The 21,436-nt window shown below is 40.5% G+C and overlaps 1 protein-coding gene across 1 annotated transcript in view; it reads right to left on the bottom strand.

Annotated features, from left to right (window-relative positions):
- Positions 1-16,606: 16,606 nt before the first annotated feature.
- Positions 16,607-21,436, bottom strand: part of LOC306858184 (lysine-specific demethylase RSBN1L-like) — a 38,418-nt gene continuing 33,588 nt past the window's right edge. Inside the window, 3 exon segments of the mRNA XM_079398599.1 lie at positions 16,607-18,258; positions 19,133-19,241; positions 19,735-19,902. Of these exon segments, the coding sequence (XP_079254725.1) occupies positions 17,131-18,258; positions 19,133-19,241; positions 19,735-19,902 (1,405 nt within the window). The 3' untranslated portion in view covers positions 16,607-17,130.

Here is a 21,436-nt window from a genome sequence, read left to right as displayed (position 1 = left end):
AACACTCGTGTCTTTAAAAATGACTGGACCGCAGGCAGACCCTTTATGGGATCTGAAAGAGAGATCGAAGACGGAAAGGTGCTGGATCAAAAGATTAGACGCTCTCTACCCAAGGCGTCTAAACGAGGCCTAAGCGGCAGTAGGCCTCGAATCGAGAATTCTCTCTCTTTTTCATTAACGTGTTTCTCTTGATCTCTAGTTCTCGTGGATGTATCTTTAAATAAATATTTAAACCTGACTCTGTGCGTCTTTCTCTTTGTCTCCTTTCGTACCAGTTGTACTCTCTTTTCAAAATATTTAAGGCCCACACAAACCCAACACTAAAACTTAGCCCTCGGTGGGCATATCATTTCCAAACCTGAGAATCCTGGTTAAGCCAAGACTTATAGCCCCAAGACTTCTAGCCCCAAGACTTACAGCCCCAACACTTCTAGCCCCAAGACTTACAGCCCTACATTTCATAAATCTGTGCAGAAATAGGATCAAAATCTGTAACTCTGTCTGTCTATCTATCTGGACTCTGACTTTTGACAGATTGAATTCAATCAATCAATTTGTCTATCTATCTATCTAAAAAAAAGAGAAATATGACGTCAAAGGAACACATTATAAATAAAAAAAATATATAAATATATATATACAAATACAGCAGAACCGTTCTATAAAGAGGGCTCCCTCTCGTGGATGAAACTGCGAATAGCGTGTCTTTCTTTGTCTGTCTGTCTTTGTCTGTCTTTCTTTGTCTGTCTGTCTTTCTTTGTCTGTCTGTCTGTCTTTGTCTGTCTTTCTGTCTTTGTCTGTCTTTGTCTGTCTTTCTGTCTTTGTCTGTCTTTCTGTCTTTGTCTGTCTTTCTGTCTTTGTCTGTCTTTCTGTCTTTGTCTGTCTTTGTCTGTCTGTCTTTGTCTGTCTGTGTCTGTCTGTCTGTCTGTCTGTGTCTGTCTGTCTGTGTCTGTCTGTCTTTCTTTGTCTGTCTGTCTGTCTTTCTTTGTCTGTCTGTCTGTCTTTGTCTGTCTTTCTGTCTTTGTCTGTCTTTGTCTTTCTGTCTTTGTCTGTCTGTCTTTGTCTGTCTGTCTTTGTCTGTCTGTCTTTGTCTGTCTGTCTTTGTCTGTCTGTCTTTGTCTGTCTGTCTTTGTCTGTCTGTCTCTGTCTTTGTCTGTCTGTGTCTGTCTGTCTGTCTGTCTGTGTCTGTCTGTCTTTGTCTGTCTGTGTCTGTCTGTCTTTGTCTGTCTGTGTCTGTCTGTCTGTCTGTCTGTCTGTCTGTCTGTCTTTCTCTGTCTGTCTTTCTCTGTCTGTCTTTCTCTGTCTGTCTTTCTCTGTCTGTCTGTCTGTCTCTCTCTGTCTGTCTGTCTCTGTCTGTCTCTCTGTCGGTCTGTCTTGCCCTTCTTTGCCCTTCTAGCCCTCTAACCTAACCTCTAACCCCAGACTTAAGCCCGGGTTACTGTCCCAGCAAACCCGGGCCCCCAGACAACCACGCCACCGGTTACCACAGAAGATAGCCCTTATAATCCTTGACTAACCCAAAAGGAACCCCGGACAGTTATAAGATTGAAAACTCTACATCTATCTACTCGAGGAAATAAAGAGGAGCTATTAATTCGCCCTCTCCTGCATTGCGGTGTGAATCGCAAGTGTGTTAAAAAGGTTCTAAGGATTCAAAAAACTGAGCAGAAATTGACACCATGCTGGAAGCTGTCCTGTGACCTTTGACCTGAATATCTAAAACCGCACTCCGTCTGTGAAAAATAAGTACGTAGAATAAGTTAATTCGTTCGTTTCGTATAATCGCTTCGCAAATGCCTACAGACCATTAAAATTGTTTTAAACATTAGATTGAAGTTGGCTGTGACCTTTTGACCTTTGCTGCTGACACTTATCGGTTCCATCTATCAAGCTAGAAGGAGAAACTAAGAAAAATGCTGGAAGGTCTTAGAAATATGACATCGACACGGACTCGTGTCTTTAAAAATGACTGGACCGCAGGCCGACCCTTTATGGGATCTGAAAGAGAGAGATCGAAGACGGATCAAAAGATTGCCTAAGCGGCAGTAGGCCTCGAATCGAGGATTCTCCTTTTTTAAACGTGTTTCTCTTTGTCTCTCTCTCTCTATCTCTCATGCATGTATTTTTAAATTAAAACAACGAACATTTATATCTGACTCTGTGCGTTTTTCTCCTTGTTGAGTTTTCTCCTTTTGTACGAGTCGTACTCTCTCTTCAAAATATTTAAGGCCCACACAACAACGACACTAAACTTAGCCCTCGGTGGGGTTTAGGCATTCATTTTTCAAACCTAAGAGTCCTAGCCTCATGACACTTAACCCGGAAACGTGCATAGCCCCACATTTCGTAGCCCTCCCTGTAACACCCCTAACAGATGACGCACGAACATATTCCACGCTATACAAAAAAGGACCTAGATTTACACACAGACTCCTATTCAATTCATATAAATAAATATCTTAATGGATAACACACACTCATATACACAGCATTTATAGTGGACTGTTTTTGGGACCTGGGCCTGATCGTAGCAGGACTGGGAGCGGTCAGGGAAGTCGTATGGACAGCGCACAACCGGAGCCGGACATTGCTCTGACTTCTGGATATTTACTCCCTAACTCAGCCAGTGCCTCGTCCCTGAACTTCCTTTTCTGTGAGAAAGGGCCCAATACCATCTACAGTGCACTTAATAAATCCATGACTATAATATACACACACACACATATACATGAATATAGACCGACAAATATTTAACAACTCTACGGATGCATATTCCAAATCTCTATAAAGAAAAACAATGAGAATACTGAAACGAGGGCACGTTTAGTTAATATGTTTTTGAGAATTCCATTCGATCACTGTTTCTAACGTAAGAAGCGGTATGTAGGCCAAACAAAGAACGAGTTACGTATCGGAGCATATCAGCGTGCGCACATTATTCTGCACAAAATCGAGAAACGTAGGCATGCGGTGCAACACTCGTGTCTTTAAAAATGACTGGACCGCAGGCAGACCCTTTATGGGATCTGAAAGAGAGATCGAAGACGGAAAGGTGCTGGATCAAAAGATTAGACGCTCTCTACCCAAGGCGTCTAAACGAGGCCTAAGCGGCAGTAGGCCTCGAATCGAGAATTCTCTCTCTTTTTCATTAACGTGTTTCTCTTGATCTCTAGTTCTCGTGGATGTATCTTTAAATAAATATTTAAACCTGACTCTGTGCGTCTTTCTCTTTGTCTCCTTTCGTACCAGTTGTACTCTCTTTTCAAAATATTTAAGGCCCACACAAACCCAACACTAAAACTTAGCCCTCGGTGGGCATATCATTTCCAAACCTGAGAATCCTGGTTAAGCCAAGACTTATAGCCCCAAGACTTCTAGCCCCAAGACTTACAGCCCCAACACTTCTAGCCCCAAGACTTACAGCCCTACATTTCATAAATCTGTGCAGAAATAGGATCAAAATCTGTAACTCTGTCTGTCTATCTATCTATCTATCTGGACTCTGACTTTTGACAGATTGAATTCAATCAATCAATTTGTCTATCTATCTATCTAAAAAAAAGAGAAATATGACGTCAAAGGAACACATTATAAAGTAAAAAATATATAAATATATATATATACAAATACAGCAGAACCGTTCTATAAAGAGGGCTCCCTCTCGTGGATGAAACTGTGAATAGCGTGTCTTTCTTTGTCTGTCTGTCTTTGTCTGTCTTTCTTTGTCTGTCTGTCTGTCTTTGTCTGTCTTTCTGTCTTTGTCTGTCTGTCTGTGTCTGTCTGTCTGTGTCTGTCTGTCTGTCTGTGTCTGTCTGTCTGTGTCTGTCTTTGTCTGTCTGTGTCTGTCTGTCTGTGTCTGTCTGTTTGTCTGTCTTTGTCTGTCTGTCTGTGTCTGTCTTTGTCTGTCTGTCTGTGTCTGTCTGTGTCTGTCTGTCTGTGTCTGTCTTTGTCTGTCTGTCTGTCTGTCTTTCTTTGTCTGTCTGTCTTTCTTTGTCTGTCTGTCTGTCTGTCTTTGTCTGTCTGTCTGTCTTTGTCTGTCTGTCTTTGTCTGTCTGTGTCTGTCTTTGTCTGTCTGTCTGTCTGTGTCTGTCTTTGTCTGTCTGTGTCTGTCTGTCTTTGTCTGTCTGTGTCTGTCTGTCTTTGTCTGTCTGTCTGTCTTTCTTTGTCTGTCTGTCTGTCTTTCTTTGTCTGTCTGTCTTTCTCTGTCTGTCTGTCTTTCTCTGTCTGTCTGTCTTTCTCTGTCTGTCTGTCTTTCTCTGTCTGTCTGTCTTTCTCTGTCTGTCTCTCTCTGTCTGTCTGTCTCTCTCTGTCTCTCTGTCTTGCCCTTCTTTGCCCTTCTAGCCCTCTAACCTAACCTCTAACCCCAGACTTAAGCCCGGGTTACTGTCCCAGCAAACCCGGGCCCCCAGACAACCACGCCACCGGTTACCACAGAAGATAGCCCTTATAATCCTTGACTAACCCAAAAGGAACCCCGGACAGTTATAAGATTGAAAACTCTACATCTATCTACTCGAGGAAATAAAGAGGAGCTATTAATTCGCCCTCTCCTGCATTGCGGTGTGAATCGCAAGTGTGTTAAAAAGGTTCTAAGGATTCAAAAAACTGAGCAGAAATTGACACCATGCTGGAAGCTGTCCTGTGACCTTTGACCTGAATATCTAAAACCGCACTCCGTCTGTGAAAAATAAGTACGTAGAATAAGTTAATTCGTTCGTTTCGTATAATCGCTTCGCAAATGCCTACAGACCATTAAAATTGTTTTAAACATTAGATTGAAGTTGGCTGTGACCTTTTGACCTTTGCTGCTGACACTTATCGGTTCCATCTATCAAGCTAGAAGGAGAAACTAAGAAAAATGCTGGAAGGTCTTAGAAATATGACATCGACACGGACTCGTGTCTTTAAAAATGACTGGACCGCAGGCCGACCCTTTATGGGATCTGAAAGAGAGAAATCGAAGACGGATCAAAAGATTGCCTAAGCGGCAGTAGGCCTCGAATCGAGGATTCTCCTTTTTTAAACGTGTTTCTCTTTGTCTCTCTCTCTCTCTATCTCTCATGCATGTATTTTTAAATTAAAACAACGAACATTTATATCTGACTCTGTGCGTTTTTCTCCTTGTTGAGTTTTCTCCTTTTGTACGAGTCATACTCTCTCTTCAAAATATTTAAGGCCCACACAACAACGACACTAAACTTAGCCCTCGGTGGGGTTTAGGCATTCATTTTTCAAACCTAAGAGTCCTAGCCTCATGACACTTAACCCGGAAACGTGCATAGCCCCACATTTCGTAGCCCTCCCTGTAACACCCCTAACAGATGACGCACGAACATATTCCACGCTATACAAAAAAGGACCTAGATTTACACACAGACTCCTATTCAATTCATATAAATAAATATCTTAATGGATAACACACACTCATATACACAGCATTTATAGTGGACTGTTTTTGGGACCTGGGCCTGATCGTAGCAGGACTGGGAGCGGTCAGGGAAGTCGTATGGACAGCGCACAACCGGAGCCGGACATTGCTCTGACTTCTGGATATTTACTCCCTAACTCAGCCAGTGCCTCGTCCCTGAACTTCCTTTTCTGTGAGAAAGGGCCCAATACCATCTACAGTGCACTTAATAAATCCATGACTATAATATACACACACACACATATACATGAATATAGACCGACAAATATTTAACAACTCTACGGATGCATATTCCAAATCTCTATAAAGAAAAACAATGAGAATACTGAAACGAGGGCACGTTTAGTTAATATGTTTTTGAGAATTCCATTCGATCACTGTTTCTAACGTAAGAAGCGGTATGTAGGCCAAACAAAGAACGAGTTACGTATCGGAGCATATCAGCGTGCGCACATTATTCTGCACAAAATCGAGAAACGTAGGCATGCGGTGCAACACTCGTGTCTTTAAAAATGACTGGACCGCAGGCAGACCCTTTATGGGATCTGAAAGAGAGATCGAAGATCTGTTAGCCCCAAAAATCTGTGCAGAAATAGGATCAAAATCTGTAACTCTGTCTGTCTATCTATCTATCTATCTGGACTCTGACTTTTGACAAAGATTGAATTCAATCAATCAATTTGTCTATCTATCTATCTAAAAAAAAGAGAAATATGACGTCAAAGGAACACATTATAAAGTAAAAAATATATAAATATATATATATATACAAATACAGCAGAACCGTTCTATAAAGAGGGCTCCCTCTCGTGGATGAAACTGTGAATAGCGTGTGTTAAAAATTCTTACGGATTGGCAAACTTTAGCAGAAAATAACAATATGGAAGATGCTGTCTGACTGATGATTTCACTCCCAGACAGTCCATTCCTTCTGGTGTGACCAGCTGTTTACTGAACACTTTTCATTTATTTATTATTCTATTATTTACATAAAACAAACACCTTATAAGGTGAAAATAAGGAAATATATACAAATACAGCAGAACCGTTCTATAAAGCAGGGCTCCCTCTCGTGGATGAAACTGTGAATAGCATGTCTTAATGTGCAGGACATTATATATTTAATTTATATAAATGAGGATGGCAAATTAAGTAAACTGTGACGTATTAAACCCAAAAATTATTTATACACTGGACTAAAACTTATATTTATGTAAAAACTGAAACAACATACTGATTTTCACCTGTACGTATCAAAATATATAAAATGATAAGTCAACCTACTAACTTTTAATACTTTTTAAACATCTAAAAATTCTTACAGACAATATAGGACAATGGCACATTTTCAAAATGTAAAATTACAAGTAAATAATACTTGGGGAGGGAAAAAATGGACTGCTCTTTTAGTACGTTAAATTAAAAACGGTCCATCCTTCAGCTGTTTATTGCTATATCTTTTTTCTTTTTTTTTTTATCTGTCTATCCATTCATCTGAAACTACCACCACCTGCCTGAAAGCTTCCTGTGTTCAGCCATACAAATTACATGAAATCTGGGCCTATGCTGCGCGAGATACGCCCAAGTAAGCTTTGGCCAATCAGATCGCTAATGCGAGTGGAATTAATCTGGATTAAACTTCTTTTTATCTATATACTTTCATTAAGGCCTTTCGCCGCTTGAAAGATGACAGCTTCCCGCATCCAACAATACCAAGAACGTGTAAATCGGCCGTACGGTTCACCAGATACGCCCATTTAAGCTTCGGCCAACCAGATGCAATATTCTAATGAGGGTGGTTAACTAATGAGGGTGGAAGTTGTATTTACCTCTATACCGAACCCTAACCCTAACCCCTTATGGACAAAACCCCACCATCCCTAAACCTACCCTTTCCACCCCTAATAAATTACATTGAGAAGTATCATCCATAAGTATTAATAAATACCTAAAAACTAACCCTCAGCGGAAATGTCGGATTAATAAATAACACCTATAAAAACCTTAATAAATAACACTTATATTTAAAAATAATACTCGTTTAAACATTTAAAAATCTCACTGTCTATAGAAAGACCAAATATATTGGTGGTGGGTGATGGGCCTAGGCCGTGGGGGCGGGCCTCGGCCGAGGCGGGAGAGCAGCCAGAAGGAGTATTGAAGGACTGTGCATCACCAGAGCTGGACGCTGCTTCAGCTCTTGGATTCTTTCTAATCCTAACCCTAGGGCTGGACGGCGAAACTCAACCCTAGCCCTAATACTGTGAAACTCAAGAGGGGCCTCAAGAGGATATCTCGGTCCCTGATGGAGCTAGAGCAACCAAACTAAGTGCAATAGACTGGAGATGGCCCAATAAATGTATATACCGAGATTGAGCTCTCTAAATGCAATTATCAGGGGGCTCAACAGCATATCTCAGCCCCTGGTAGAGCTAGAGCAACCATGTGCAATAGACTGGGGGGCCCCCAATAAGTATATACAGCAAGTTTCAGCTCTCTAGGACCTATAGAACCTGAGATATAGGGGGGGGCTCAACTGAGGGGGAGGGGGGCTCAAGTTCGCATTTTACCCTATTACCCTATTACCCTAACCCTAAAGTATTAATAAATACCTAAAAACTAACCCTCAGAAGAAATGTCGGATTAATAAATAACACCTATAAAAACCTTAATAAATAACACTTATATTTAAAAATAATACTCGTTCAAACATTTAAAAATCTCACCCTCTGTGGTTCAATAGAAAGACCAAATATATTGGTGGTGGGGTGATGGGCCTAGGCCGTGGGGGCGGGCCTCGGCCGAGGCGGGAGAGCAGCCAGAAGGAGTATTGAAGGACTGTGCATCACCAGAGCTGGACGCTGCTTCAGCTCTTGGATTCTTTCTAATCCTAATTTAGCCCTCAGTGGAGTATATGCACATAAATTTCAAACCTAAGAATCCTAGCCACATTATAACAGCCTTAACCACTTTAAATAGAAGACTCTATAAATCTGATTTAGGGAGGGATCCGTCAACTTAACTCTGCATAGCCATAAATTAATCAGATATACCTCAAACGACACAGTAAGATACCAAAATGGTCATCGATATTTTATATAACCAACAAAAGGGTATATTATACACCAACAGTGAAAGTTTGAGAAAGAGAGAAACAATGAGCATATAGAAAAAGAAAATAAAGTATACAGATGCCAACAGGTTCGGCTGTAACTTCCCACAATCCTTGTAAATTGAGCCGCCTGATATGACCAACAGCAACAATCACATTAGTTGAGTGCATGAGCTAAAATGTATATGAAAGCCTAAACTGACATCCATCGGAGATGAGGAAGACAGTTCAGTAGAGATGAAGATGATAGTCTTGAACAGAGCAATCCCAGCTGCCAAACAGCTTCAATATTCAAGTAGTTCACCAAGAAAGGTTACATCTTCATAATCCTTGTGCATGAGATCCAAGTAATCCACAAGTTAAAGTCAGGAAATCGTTCATAAATGGTCAACCTCCTTTTGACCTCCCAACGATGAATGAAAAGTTCGATTGCTAGTGGCAATAAAGAGTCCTTCTAAAAATAGAACATTTAAACTTAACATTAGCAATGAATCTGATTAACAAGAAAATCTGAAACAATACAAAAAAAAAACGTGTGCAAACCCTTACAAAAACCAAACCAGCAAATACACAATATAAACAAAAGAAAATATCATACTCCTTACTTTGATTGAGCTCGAAACCAAGGTTTCCCAATCAGGACTATGAGTAGATAGTGGTAACACAGCCGGTAGGCCATGCTGTCTCTCCCCAACAATTCTCTCTCTCTCTACCACCCACCTGGGTATAAATACAAGTCGCTAGAGAACCCTAGCACCCCTGGTGGTGTGTAGTAGTATTACTCTAAAAAACATAGTAACAGGCCTAGGCCTGTTACAACATAATTAATATTTAACCCTAAGACTTATAGCCCTACATTTCATACACCTTCCTGTTACACCTCTAACAGATGATACATGAAAATAACTATTTACAATTCCACATTATACAAGAGGACATATATTTACACACAGGTTCATATTAAATTCATATAAATAAGTATTTTAATAAATAACATATACATATATACAATATTTATGGTGGACTGTTTTTGGGACCTGGGCCTGATCGTAACAGGACTGGGAGCGGTCAGGGAAGTAGTATGGACAGTGAACAACCGGAGCCGGACATTGCTCTGACTTCTGGATATTTACTCCCTAACCCTAACCTAACCCTAGTTGAGTATCATCAGCATAACAGTGAAAGCTAACACCATGCCTCCTGATAATATCTCCCAAGGGTAACATGTAAAGCGTGAAAAGTAACGGCCCTAGTACTGAGCCTTGAGGTACTCCGTACTGCACTTGTGATCGATATGATACCTCTTTATTCACTGCTACGAACTGATGGCCGTCAGATAAGTACGGTGTGAACCATGCTAATGCACTTCCACTAATGCCAACAAAGTGTTCTAGTCTATTTAAAAGAATGTTGTGGGTGATAGTGTCGAACGCAGTGCTAAGATCCAGTAGAACTAATAAAGAGATCATTTTATTGCTGCGATCAATATTATTATTATTATTATTTTATGATTATTTTACTTTCTTTCATGTAAAGCACTTTGAATTAGAGCCCTGCATTTCGGCCCGGGCCCGACGGCCCCGACTTTTTTACGCCTCTAGGGCCGGGCTTCGGGCCAATTTCCACGTCATAGTTCAGACGCGGGCCGGGCATCGGGCCTGTTTTGGGTTTCTCCTTATTTTATATTGTAGACATCTATCGATTAGCAATTAAAAAAATTGCCGCGCTGGTGGAAACAACAAGAGACCGTGCTGCCACGACTGAGAGCAGCTCGATGGTGTTTAGTGTTCCGCAGCAGCGTGCGCAAGTGACTTCAGCGCAGCTGAATAGCTCTGCGTTCAAATGCATGCAATAGACTAAAGCTTGCTGCAAAACCCCTGCAAACATAACCATGAATGTGTCTGCGGGAAATAGTAAGGAGATATTTGAATTATTTACTAATAAACTAATGTTTTCTGAGTCCGTGTCGCAAGGATGAAGTTGCTGATCCTGACTCGCCGTCTCCTCATTAGACGCGCCTTTAGAGAGAAATGCATCATTATTGATTATGATTAAGATTATAATAAAAGAGTTTTTATTTTCAATTAAAAAAAAAAAACGACGGCATAGGCTATTTTAATTGGTTTCCACTGAAAAAAATGCAAGTGTTTGCGCTGGTGCCTCCATGTCCTGCAGAGCGCTCTTTAGCTTCCACTCTCCGCACAAACTAGATATAGGCTAGCGCACATTATTATTATAGCGCAGGTTTAACGTTTAAACATTGTTATATACTTGAACTGTTTTAGTATATCTATAGATTTTATTTTAGGCAAGTCGTGATGATATGAGAAGGCTAAATTGATCAAACATAGGCTATGATCAGCTCATGCAGCTGGCCGCTTGGTCGTTACTTTAAAAAAACAAAAACTTATAGGCTATTTAACGAACAAAAATGCTCCAAACGTTTTTCTAAATTAACTTAATAAAAAAACAAAACTAAATATAATCATTTTGCCATTACACACAAAACTGAACTATTTTAATAGCCGAAACAGTAGTATAAGATGTTTTAGGAGAAGGGGGAAAAAAAAGACAGGCTCGGGTCGGTAATTCTGATGAGCTGTCGGACGTGGGCCGGGCTAGGGCCTAAATTTGAGGCCCGTGCAGGGCTCTACTTTGAATTACCATTGTGTATGAAATGTGCTATATAAATAAACTTGCCTTGCCTAACCTGAGAATAAATAAAATAAGGTAGAAGGTGTAGGAAATTTAGCACCATAATATATATATATATATATATATATATATATATATATATATATACATGGGGTTCACAACCCTTAAAACATCACTCTCTTACTCGGTCTGGATGAACCGTGTATTGTTAGATTTAAAATTCCAGCTTCAATCACTGTTTATGATGAAACTCGGTTGCAGTGACTAATTTCTTCAGTTTTGTCAGGAGTACAAAATAACTAATCTATTTTTTAACATTTTGACTAGAATAACGACACGCATTCATATTCTGGTCTGCTGCGTGTTATTTGTGTTCACATAGCTTCACTGAAAAGCGTCCAATAGTCCAAAAGTGTGCATACGTAGAGAAATACTGATACATTTATACATTTACTTAATATTTGTTCAGGCGGAATCATAATTTCTATTAATTTTCCACTGATTTACACGATCTGATGAGCAATAGCTGCTTCACGCGCGGTTCTGACTCAAACTCATTCACTGCTCACCTGTCACTCATCTCATGTGTTCGTCTCTTCTGATGACCAGCTTCCCCTACATTTCTGCACTGTGCTCTGTTCACAACAAACAAATCCAGAGTTTTTACAAGAGAAGCATAAACTTAATAAGCACACAATTACGATAGTATATAATTTGTATGTTTTATATTTCATAACAATAAAGGATGTTTACATGAGAAATTATGAGCAGGTGTAATGATTAGATTGGTATAAAAAGGATATAAATTACATATTTCAACAACGTTAAATGACCAAAATCCACATTAGATCACAAATGTAACACTCAAATGTGGGTTGGAGGTAAAGCAAGCCTTACAGAGCCTGATAGATATTTATAGTGAGATTATACCAATAGTCCACATAGTAGCAGTATTGTATTGTAGTTTTAGTCCAAGGGAACGCGAGGAAACCCAGTGTCCCCTTGTCCAAATACTCACACTTGCATCCTTTGCACTTGAGCACTTATATGATGTATTTCCTGTGTTTGGCCCAAGTATCCACGTGAGGATGAAGACCACAAGTGTGTCTAACTTTTCATTACCTGATGGGACACACTTATAGTGTTGTGAAAAGGCAAGTGTTTACATGTCTTTATTTTTTATTTAAATTCATTTTAAAATCCTAACACTAACTTCTAAATGTCTGTTCGGTAGTCCCTATAACATGACACAATTTAATTTGTGGTACTTCTAATTGAGTGATGTTGTACAATGTTGTACAAATGTTGTACAAAATAAATATCACCGCTACTCATCTTTGCACCAATAAAATGTGCAACACTTTGTTTTTCTAACAAATATGTAATAATATCTAATTATTATATTAATATTTAACCTACATTGGAAAGGTTTCCGTGATCTCTCTTGAGAGCTTGGCAAAATCTCACGATTTATTCCAAAACACAACGCATGATGGGATACACTAATGCTTTGTCCAAACACACACACTTCTTTGTGTTTCTTTGCACTTGACCACTTATATGACATATTTCCTGTATTTGGGCCAAGTGTCCAGGTGAGGATGAAGACCACAAGTGTATGTGTAAAACTTTTCATTACCTGATGGGACACACTTTTATTTTTGTATAAATGCAGGTGTTTACATAGCTTTATTTTTATTTTAAATACTTTGCATTTTGAAATCAATGCAAAGTTGCAAATGTACCAAATAAATATCACCACTACTCATCTTAATCATTTTTGTTGGCATGAGCAGGGGCCTCATTTACAAAACTCTCTGTAGATTTCATCCTAAAAATGTATGCACAAACGTGCATCTCCACCCCGACTCATCATACAGGTGCATCTCAAAAAAATAGGATATCGTGAAAAAGTTCATTTTTTCTTGTAACTTGTTTCAAAAAGTGAAACTTTCATATATTTTAGATTCATTACATGTAAAGTAAAACATTTCAAATGTTTTTTTTTGTTTGAATTTTGATGATTAGTTTACAGCTCATGAAAGTCAAAAATCCAGTATCTCAAAATATTAGAATATTTCCTAAGATCAATCAAAAAAAGGATTTGCAAAACAGAAAAGTTCAAGTTCTTTAAAGTATGTTCATTTCTGCACTCAATACTTGGTCGGGGCTCCTTTAGCACAAACTCCAGCATCAGTGAGGTGTGGCATGGAAGCTATCAGCCTGTGGCTCTGCTGAGGCACTATTGAGCCTTCAGCTCGTCTGGATTGTTGGATTGACTGTTTCTCAACTTTCTCTTGAAAATATCCCATAGATTCCATATGGGGTTCAGGTCAGGCATGTTGGCTGGCCAATCAAGCACAGTAATAGTAATGAGTCAGCAAAGCACTTGGAAGTGGTTTTGGCTCTGTGGGCAGGTGCTAAAGTCAGCATCTCCATAAATCTTGTCAGCAGATGGAAGCATAAAGTGCTCCAAAATCTCCTGGTAGACATTTGCATTGACTTTGGACTTGATAAAACACAATGGACCAACACCAGCAGATGTCACGGCACCCCAAATCATCACTGACTGTGAAAACTTAAAACTGGACTTCAAGCAGCTTGGATTCTGTGCCTCTCCAGTCTTCCTCCAGACCTTGATTTCCAAATGAAAAGCAAAATTAACTTTTATCTGAAAAGAGGACTTTGGAGCACTGAGCAACAGTCCAGTTCTTTTTCTCCTTAATGCAGGTAAGATGCTTCTGACGATGTTTCTGTTTCAGAAGTGGCTTGGTAGCCCTTTTCCAGAGGAAAGTCGTGGCCTAATGGTTAGAGAGTCGGACTCGTAATCGAAAGGAACCCGGCCGGCAGGGATTGTAGGTGGGGGGAGTGAATGTACAGCGCTCTCTCCACCCTCAATACCACGACTGAGGTGCCCTTGAGCAAGGCACCGAACCCCCAACTGCTACCCGGGCGCTGCAGCATGGCTGCCCACTGCTCCGGGTGTGTGTTCACGGTGTGTGTGTGTGTGTGTGTGTGTGTGCATTTGTTCACTACTCACTGCTGTGTGTGTGCACTTGGATGGGTTAAACGCAGAGCACCAATTTCGAGTATGGGTCACCATACTTGACAATACGTCACGACTTTTTTTTTTTTTTCCTGAAGTCATCTGACCTTGGAGACTCTTGATGCACTGACTCCAACTTCAGTCCACTCCTTGTGAAGCTCTCCCAAGTGTTTGAATCGGTTTTGCTTGACAGTATTCCCAAGGTTCCGGTCATCCCTGATGAAATTTTCCTACCCAATTTCTTCCTTCCAGTCAACTTTGCATTTAATATGCTTTGATACAGCACTCCTTGAACAACCACCCCTTTCAGTAATGACCCTCTGTAACTTACCCTCTTTGTGGAGGGCGTCAATGTTCGTCTTCTGGATCATTGCCAAGTCAGCAGTCTTCCCCATTATTATGGTTTCAAAGAACAAGAGATACCCAGAATTTATACTGTAGAGATGGTCATTTATTGAAACTCGAATGTAAATATTCTAATATTTTGAGATACTGATTTTGGACTTTCATTAGCTGTAAGCTCTAATCATTGAAATTAAAACAAAAAAAAACTTTTGAAGGGTTTTACTTTACATGTAATGAATCTAAAATATATGAATGTTTCACTTTTTGAAATATGTTACAAGAAAAAATTAACTTTTTCACCATATTCTAATTTTCTGAGATGCACCAGTATATGGAGCTTGCAAATCCGTAAAAACTGTTTAAAATAGTTCTCAGATAAATATTTTAGAATAGATTTAATCTCATTCTTTTCGACTAGCCAAATAGCATTTCAATAGTTTTAAACAATTCAAATCAAATTAAATTTATGCAGTTTTGCTAAAGTGAACATCTTTTAACAATTTTTAGAGGAAACAGATAGGTCTATATTTATTGCAGTGTAAATAAAACTGTCAGCGTCACTGACAAAGTATTATAAAAAGGAAACGTGCAAATCTTTAATCGTTGGTGTTCCTTGAAGTTGTATCCTTCAAATACAGTGGTATTTTTCATAATGTTGTAATTTCCTTCCCACGCCATCAACACTACTAGTAAGCTATTATCATTAGACCTATTCTAACCGGACAATAGACCATTCGACCACTAAATCCTGCAGTGTCCACCATAATATCGAAGTGCACATCATTGAAAATTTTTCTCGCTAAAATATTTTCTCATAACATGAGATCTGCAGTTTAATTTAAAGATGAACTATTGTGCATCTATAGCACTCCTCGCTGTCATTAAAACAGCATACCACAGGAAAAGTGATCAAGCGCATCCACTACAAATATGTAATTTCAGTGTTTATTTCCATTAATGAGAATGGAAATGTAAATTAGAGTGGTACTGTAGATGTGTTTATCGTCATGAAAACAGAGTTTAAAATCGTCGTTTACTTCATTACTTTTCTCACTCCAGGAAAAGGAGTTTGTACGCATGGTCTAGAATGTCTGCATGGCCTGTACATATTTAAACTGTTTATTTTTTATAAATCCGGTTATGTGTTTATAAATCTGGCCTGTATTTAGTGCTGACCACTCGTCCGATCACAGAAACACATCTTATTACCAGGTGGAAAATGAAGCCAATTTGTCAAATTTATTTATATTGCGCTTTACACAATAAATATCATTTCAAAGTAGCTTCACAGAATGCCATACTGTTGTGTCTATAATGCCTTAAACTTAAGCAGTTTTAAATCTAAGATGTTTAATCAGGGAGACTTCATAATGCAAAACAAAATGCGTCATTCGACCTCTGGCTAAATAATCTGAACATGAACATTAACAAACAAGTGTCTGCGGCTCGTCTCTGATTTACTGATATAGTTGACGGCTGATATAGTTTACGGTCAGGGTTAGACATGGCAGTGGTTCAGTCTCCGTGAGCTCAAACATGGAAGACAGCAGTGCAACAGTCAATAATAGTTGGATAACGATGGTCACAGTTACGAATTCGTCAGACCTGAGAATCTAAGGATATAATGGCAGATGAGAAGGAATGACAGTAGCACTGATGCCATTCACTTGATACAGTATGAGAAGTGTTTCTGTCAGACCGGACTAATACAGCTGAGGAATTAACTGTTTATGCTGGCCTAAAAGAGGAGTCTTCAGTCCTGACTTAAACTGAGAGAGTGAGTCCCGAAAAGCCCTAGAAAGAGTTTAGTTCGTACTTTAGTGGTGTTTCTGAGGTGAAAGAAGGCACTGGTACTGTGACTACTGAAAGACAGACTGCTATCAGCAGAAATACATAAAAATCACACCCCAGAAGACGGTCTGGACGTGAGATTGATGTCGTGATATTTGAATTCTCTTCAGTAGCTTCAGATCATGCAAACGCTAGACGGCCGATGAGGTTCACAGACACGACACCGATCCAACAAACGGAACCTTTTATTAGGAGGTTCTGATTTCAGTATAAATCACACTACACATTTCCTTTAGAAAAATCGTTATGTACACTACAGTGCTGACGAATCAAACAGAACCAAAGAAACCCTTGATATAAATAAGCTCTATGGAAAAGCCTGTAGAGTCTTTAAAAGAATTCTGTGTCATCTTACAAAAAATATATATGTTCATGTCAGCTCTAATACGACTTAAGCCTACAAATGAAAATATATTATTCGAGGACCTGTTTGGATTTGAAGAATTTTCTCAGTGCAGCCGAGCCGAAGTGCTTGGATATTTCACAGTTACGGACAGGCACTGAGGAGCGAGTTACGAGCTACATTTGCCATGTTGACAACCAGGAACAGGAGAGAGACAGAGAGAGATGTTGATCCTGTCTTACAGAAGGATTCTCTGCTCTTGTCAGATCGATTACAAAGAGAGAAAAACAGGTAAACAGTAGAAATAAAGTGATTGAATGAAGAGCCATTTAAAAACCGTTCTGTACAAATCAGTATAAAAAGTCTTTGTGTGGTTCATGCGGGTGAGCTCTGACCGCCTTTGGGTGCAGAGAGTCTGGGGGGCGGTCTGGCCTCAGAGGGGGTGTGGCTTGGGGCAGGGCCATGGGCGGAGCAGTCCAGCTGATTGACAGTCCAGAGCTCAGTTTGGGGCTGGGTTTGGTTATTAGTGTGGAGTGTGCGTGTTTGGCTGTGTTCGCAGAGTGTGTGGGTTTGGTTATGTTAGAAGGTTGCGTGGGTTTGGTTATGTTAGAAGGTTGCATGGGTTTGTTTATGTTAGCCAATTGTGTGGGTTTGGTTGTGTTAGTAGGTTGTGCGAGTTTGGTTGTGTTAACGGGTTGTGTGAGTTTAGTTGTATTAGTGGGTTGTGTTGGTTTGGTTATGTTAGTAGGTTGCATGGGTTTGGTTATGTTAGCCAGTTGTGTTGGTTTGGTTGTGTTAGTAGGTTGTGTTAGTTTGGTTGTGTTGGCAGAATGGCTGAGTTTAGTTTGTGTTGAGGGCGTGTGGCCCGGTTTGGGGACAGAGGAAGAATGGAGATATCTGGATGCGGAGCTGTGTGTGTGTTTGGTTGATGTTGACGTGTGTGTGTGTTTGGTTGGTGCTGGTGTGTGTGTGTGTTTGGGTGTGTGTGGACCGGCTGTGGGGTTGCGTGACGGGTGTGACGGAGCGCTTGGACATTCTGCTGTGTGGTGCGCTTTGGGTCGGCCGTCAGAGGAGGAGACGAGAGGCGGAGTCGAGCTGTTACTTCCAGGAGGAGGCCTGGGAGGTCTGTCAGCGAACAGCTCCGCCCGCTCCATCTTTATTTGCGTTACGCACAGCGATTGTGGTGCCGGTCTGCAGTCCGTGTTCACAGCTCTGCCGTTCTCGTCAGCCGAATCCTGCTTGATGTGCTGCTTCAGCTCGTCACCTTCCTCACGAGCCTCCTCTTCCTTGGGCGGCTGAAGGTACTGCTTCAAACGCACGTGCCAGGCAAGGCTGCACACGGCCGACACACTCTTGAACTGGTGAACTACGTTCCGAGGGATAAAGTAGATGTCATTATCGTAGAGCTGGATACGAGCGTAGCGGATTCCCTCTCGCCTCAGCTGATTGAGTTTAGCATCGTCCACCCACTGCACACACTGGACAGAGAGAGAGAGAATGAACAGGACACTCATCAAATTGCACATCAAACTTGTCCACTTTTTGTTTTTTGAACTCAAATACCCCTAAATCACCTGTGTGTGTAAGGAACTGTGATGATTCACACAGTGGCAACATTCAGATCTCGGATATCTGCTTTTCTGGACTAAAGTGACTTGTCTATAAAGACTTGTCATGTCAGTCAATTTTAACTAACCCACGGTAAACAGAGGTGTGGTGTTTTGTTTAGGCTTGGACGGCTGTTTCGCAGTGAACTCTCTCGCAGGTCGCCATGTCTTTAGGTTGTTTGGGCTCGGATCATAATGAGAGCCACTTTATGGAGTTATTAAAGTGGAAGGTGTAGGTCACAATATTTACATCTTATTTTCAATATAAAGCATTTGAATATATTTACGTCATGTCATGTTTGCTGTTTTTTCTGGCATCTGGTAACACAAATGCACTGCACACACAGAAGAGAGACTAATCTCTGATCGGTGTTTAAATACATAATTAATAACTGGTTGTTCAGTTCAGTTCTGTACACACTGCATCCAGTTGTCACTACCTGAATTAATCAGGAATTAATTTGTTTGTACAATGCGGTTGTCATTCCCATAAACTACTCTATAATGTATGTACAGAACAGGATTGAACACTAAAGGATTGAGCAATGAATTTAGCTGTAATGTGTATCTGGGCTTCAAGTAAGAGTTTAGAGTGAAGTACAACATTAGAGTCAGACATCAAACACATATCTCTTCCCACGCCTGGACGGCAGTGCTCCAGATCGCACACTAGCGAGGGTCTCACAGAGGGTGTATTCAGCAGGGTTAGGGTCAGTAAACAGTTCAGTACAGGAAGTGACTTCACCTGAGACAGAGGCGGCTCATACAGGTCTAACTGCAGCCGCTGCACCACGTCAGGGAAATCAGCCGCGTGGAAACAGATCACGTCTTTGGTTATGCGTGGAGGTTCAGCACTGCAAGAGAACACAAACAATCCAGATCACCAGCTCACACCAACAAACCACAGCAGACAGGTGCTTCATACAGCTTCCAGAGAAATCACAGCTGTGTGTCAGCTGAATCTGTGTGTGTGTGTGTGTGTGTCTGGATCCAACCCCTAAATGATCTGAGATGACCGAACACCTGAGAAAAGATAATGCCAACCCCTCAGAGGATGCCAACGCTCAGACAACATACAGAATTACCAAATGACCACTGGAACTAGTTGAGACCTTACAATCTGACTTTGCTGCAGTTAAATTGAACTGCTGGTTTGTTGGCCAGAGGCCAATGTTTGATATTGATATTGTGATATGTTTGATATTGATATTGTGATATGTTTGATATTGTGCAGTTGCTTTGACACAATTTACATTGTTAAAAAAGCGCTATATAAATAAATAAAGGTGACTTGTGTGTGTAAGAATATGTATGAATGTGTGTGTGTGTGTGTGTGTGTTCGCTCACCCTTCCCCGCAGCGGACGGCTTTCAGCACTCCCACAGCAGCAGTGGTCTGGCGTTCGAACCCTTGACCGATGTGGTCAGCATGAGCTCTGGTTCGGTCCTCAAACAGCATCTCGCGCGGCTCACTGGTTCGCGGCAGATACTGAAGATTCTTAATTTCATTAGTTGACCTGCAAAAAGAAATAATTATGAATTTCATCATCATTCCATAACAAATGACACACACACACACAGTCCCTGATCACTGTGTGTGTGTGTGTTTGAAGTGAAGTGAAGTGAAGTGAAGTGACATTCAGCCAAGTATGGTGACCCACACTCGGAATTCGTGCTCTGCATTTAACCCATCCAACGAGCACACACACAGCAGTGAACACACACACACACACACACAGCAGTGAACACACACACACCGTGAACACACACCCGGAGCAGTGGGCAGCCATTTATGCTGCGGCGCCCGGGGAGCAGTTGGGGGTTCGGTGCCTTGCTCAAGGGCACCTCAGTCGTGGTATTGAGGGTGGAGAGAGCGCTGGACATTCACTCCCCCCACCTACAATTCCTGCCGGCCGGGGACTCGAACCCGCAACCTTCGGATTACAAGTCCGACTCTAACCATTAGGCCACGACTTCCCCATGATAGCCTTTGAGTGATAGCCTTTGAGTGAGTGAGTGAGTGTTAGGGCTGCAACGATTAGTCGACATTATCGACAATGTCGACTATAAAAAATTGTCAACAAATATTTTTGTTGTCGAGTAGTCGTTTGATCTCATATGAGCTAATGTAAGAGCCTGCAATACTGCAGTTTGACCAGTGTGGCGCTGTAGCACAAGACTGTAGTTCAGCCCTCCTGGATGCAATTCAAGAGAAGACGACACACACAGCGCTTCATAGAAAATTCATCTGAACTTGAGCGGAGTTTGGATGAATATGTAAATATATATTGCGCTCTTTCCTCTCAGTAACGACGTAAACACAACAAAAACTGACAGCAGTGTGAAAGCAGCAGTTAAAAAGCATCTGATTTCAACGATGTGGATGTTTGCATGAGCTCTGCAGTTCAGTAACGTAACGTTACTCCAGTAAAGTCCGGTCACATCATGTTTATTTATATAGTATACTTTATGCAAAAGATAGCCTTAATTCAAGCAGCTTTACGGTATTAAACATGAAAAACCAGAGTTAGTCTCGCTTTCAGTTAGAATTACAACTTGATTTTCTGTTAAAGCAGCTCTCCAGTGTGGAGCTACCTAATGATAAAATCTTTTTATTAGTGGGAAAAAATTATTTAATTAAAGTGATAGTTTGGTTTACAGTGATCAAAGCTTGATCTAGCTCAGGACTGTTTTGGTTATCATAACCCTATAAGGTATTTTAAGGTATTTTTATGTTGTGAATAAAATAGTTTATCCAAAGCATCTTACCACTTACCTTTATGTTGTTTCTTATCTATATAACTTACAAAAGGAGATGTTCAGCAGAATGATGTGTCACTCAGTTACTTTTTCATGTAGCTAATTACATGGTGAGAGAGTGTCTCTGTCTGTCATCTCATTTTGTGTGCCAAATACATCTATTTGTATAAGGAATTGGTAACACTTTACAATAAGGTATCATTTATTAACATTAGTTAATGTATTAATTAACATGAATTGAACAATGCATTTATTACATTTAACTATTAATCTTTGTTAATCTTTGGGAAA

The sequence above is a fragment of the Barbus barbus genome (genome assembly GCF_936440315.1).
Source record: "Barbus barbus genome assembly, chromosome: 39".
Taxonomy (NCBI): domain Eukaryota; kingdom Metazoa; phylum Chordata; class Actinopteri; order Cypriniformes; family Cyprinidae; genus Barbus; species Barbus barbus.
The sequence above is the reverse complement of the archived record's forward strand: the minus strand, read 5'-3'. Positions and strand labels throughout refer to the sequence as shown.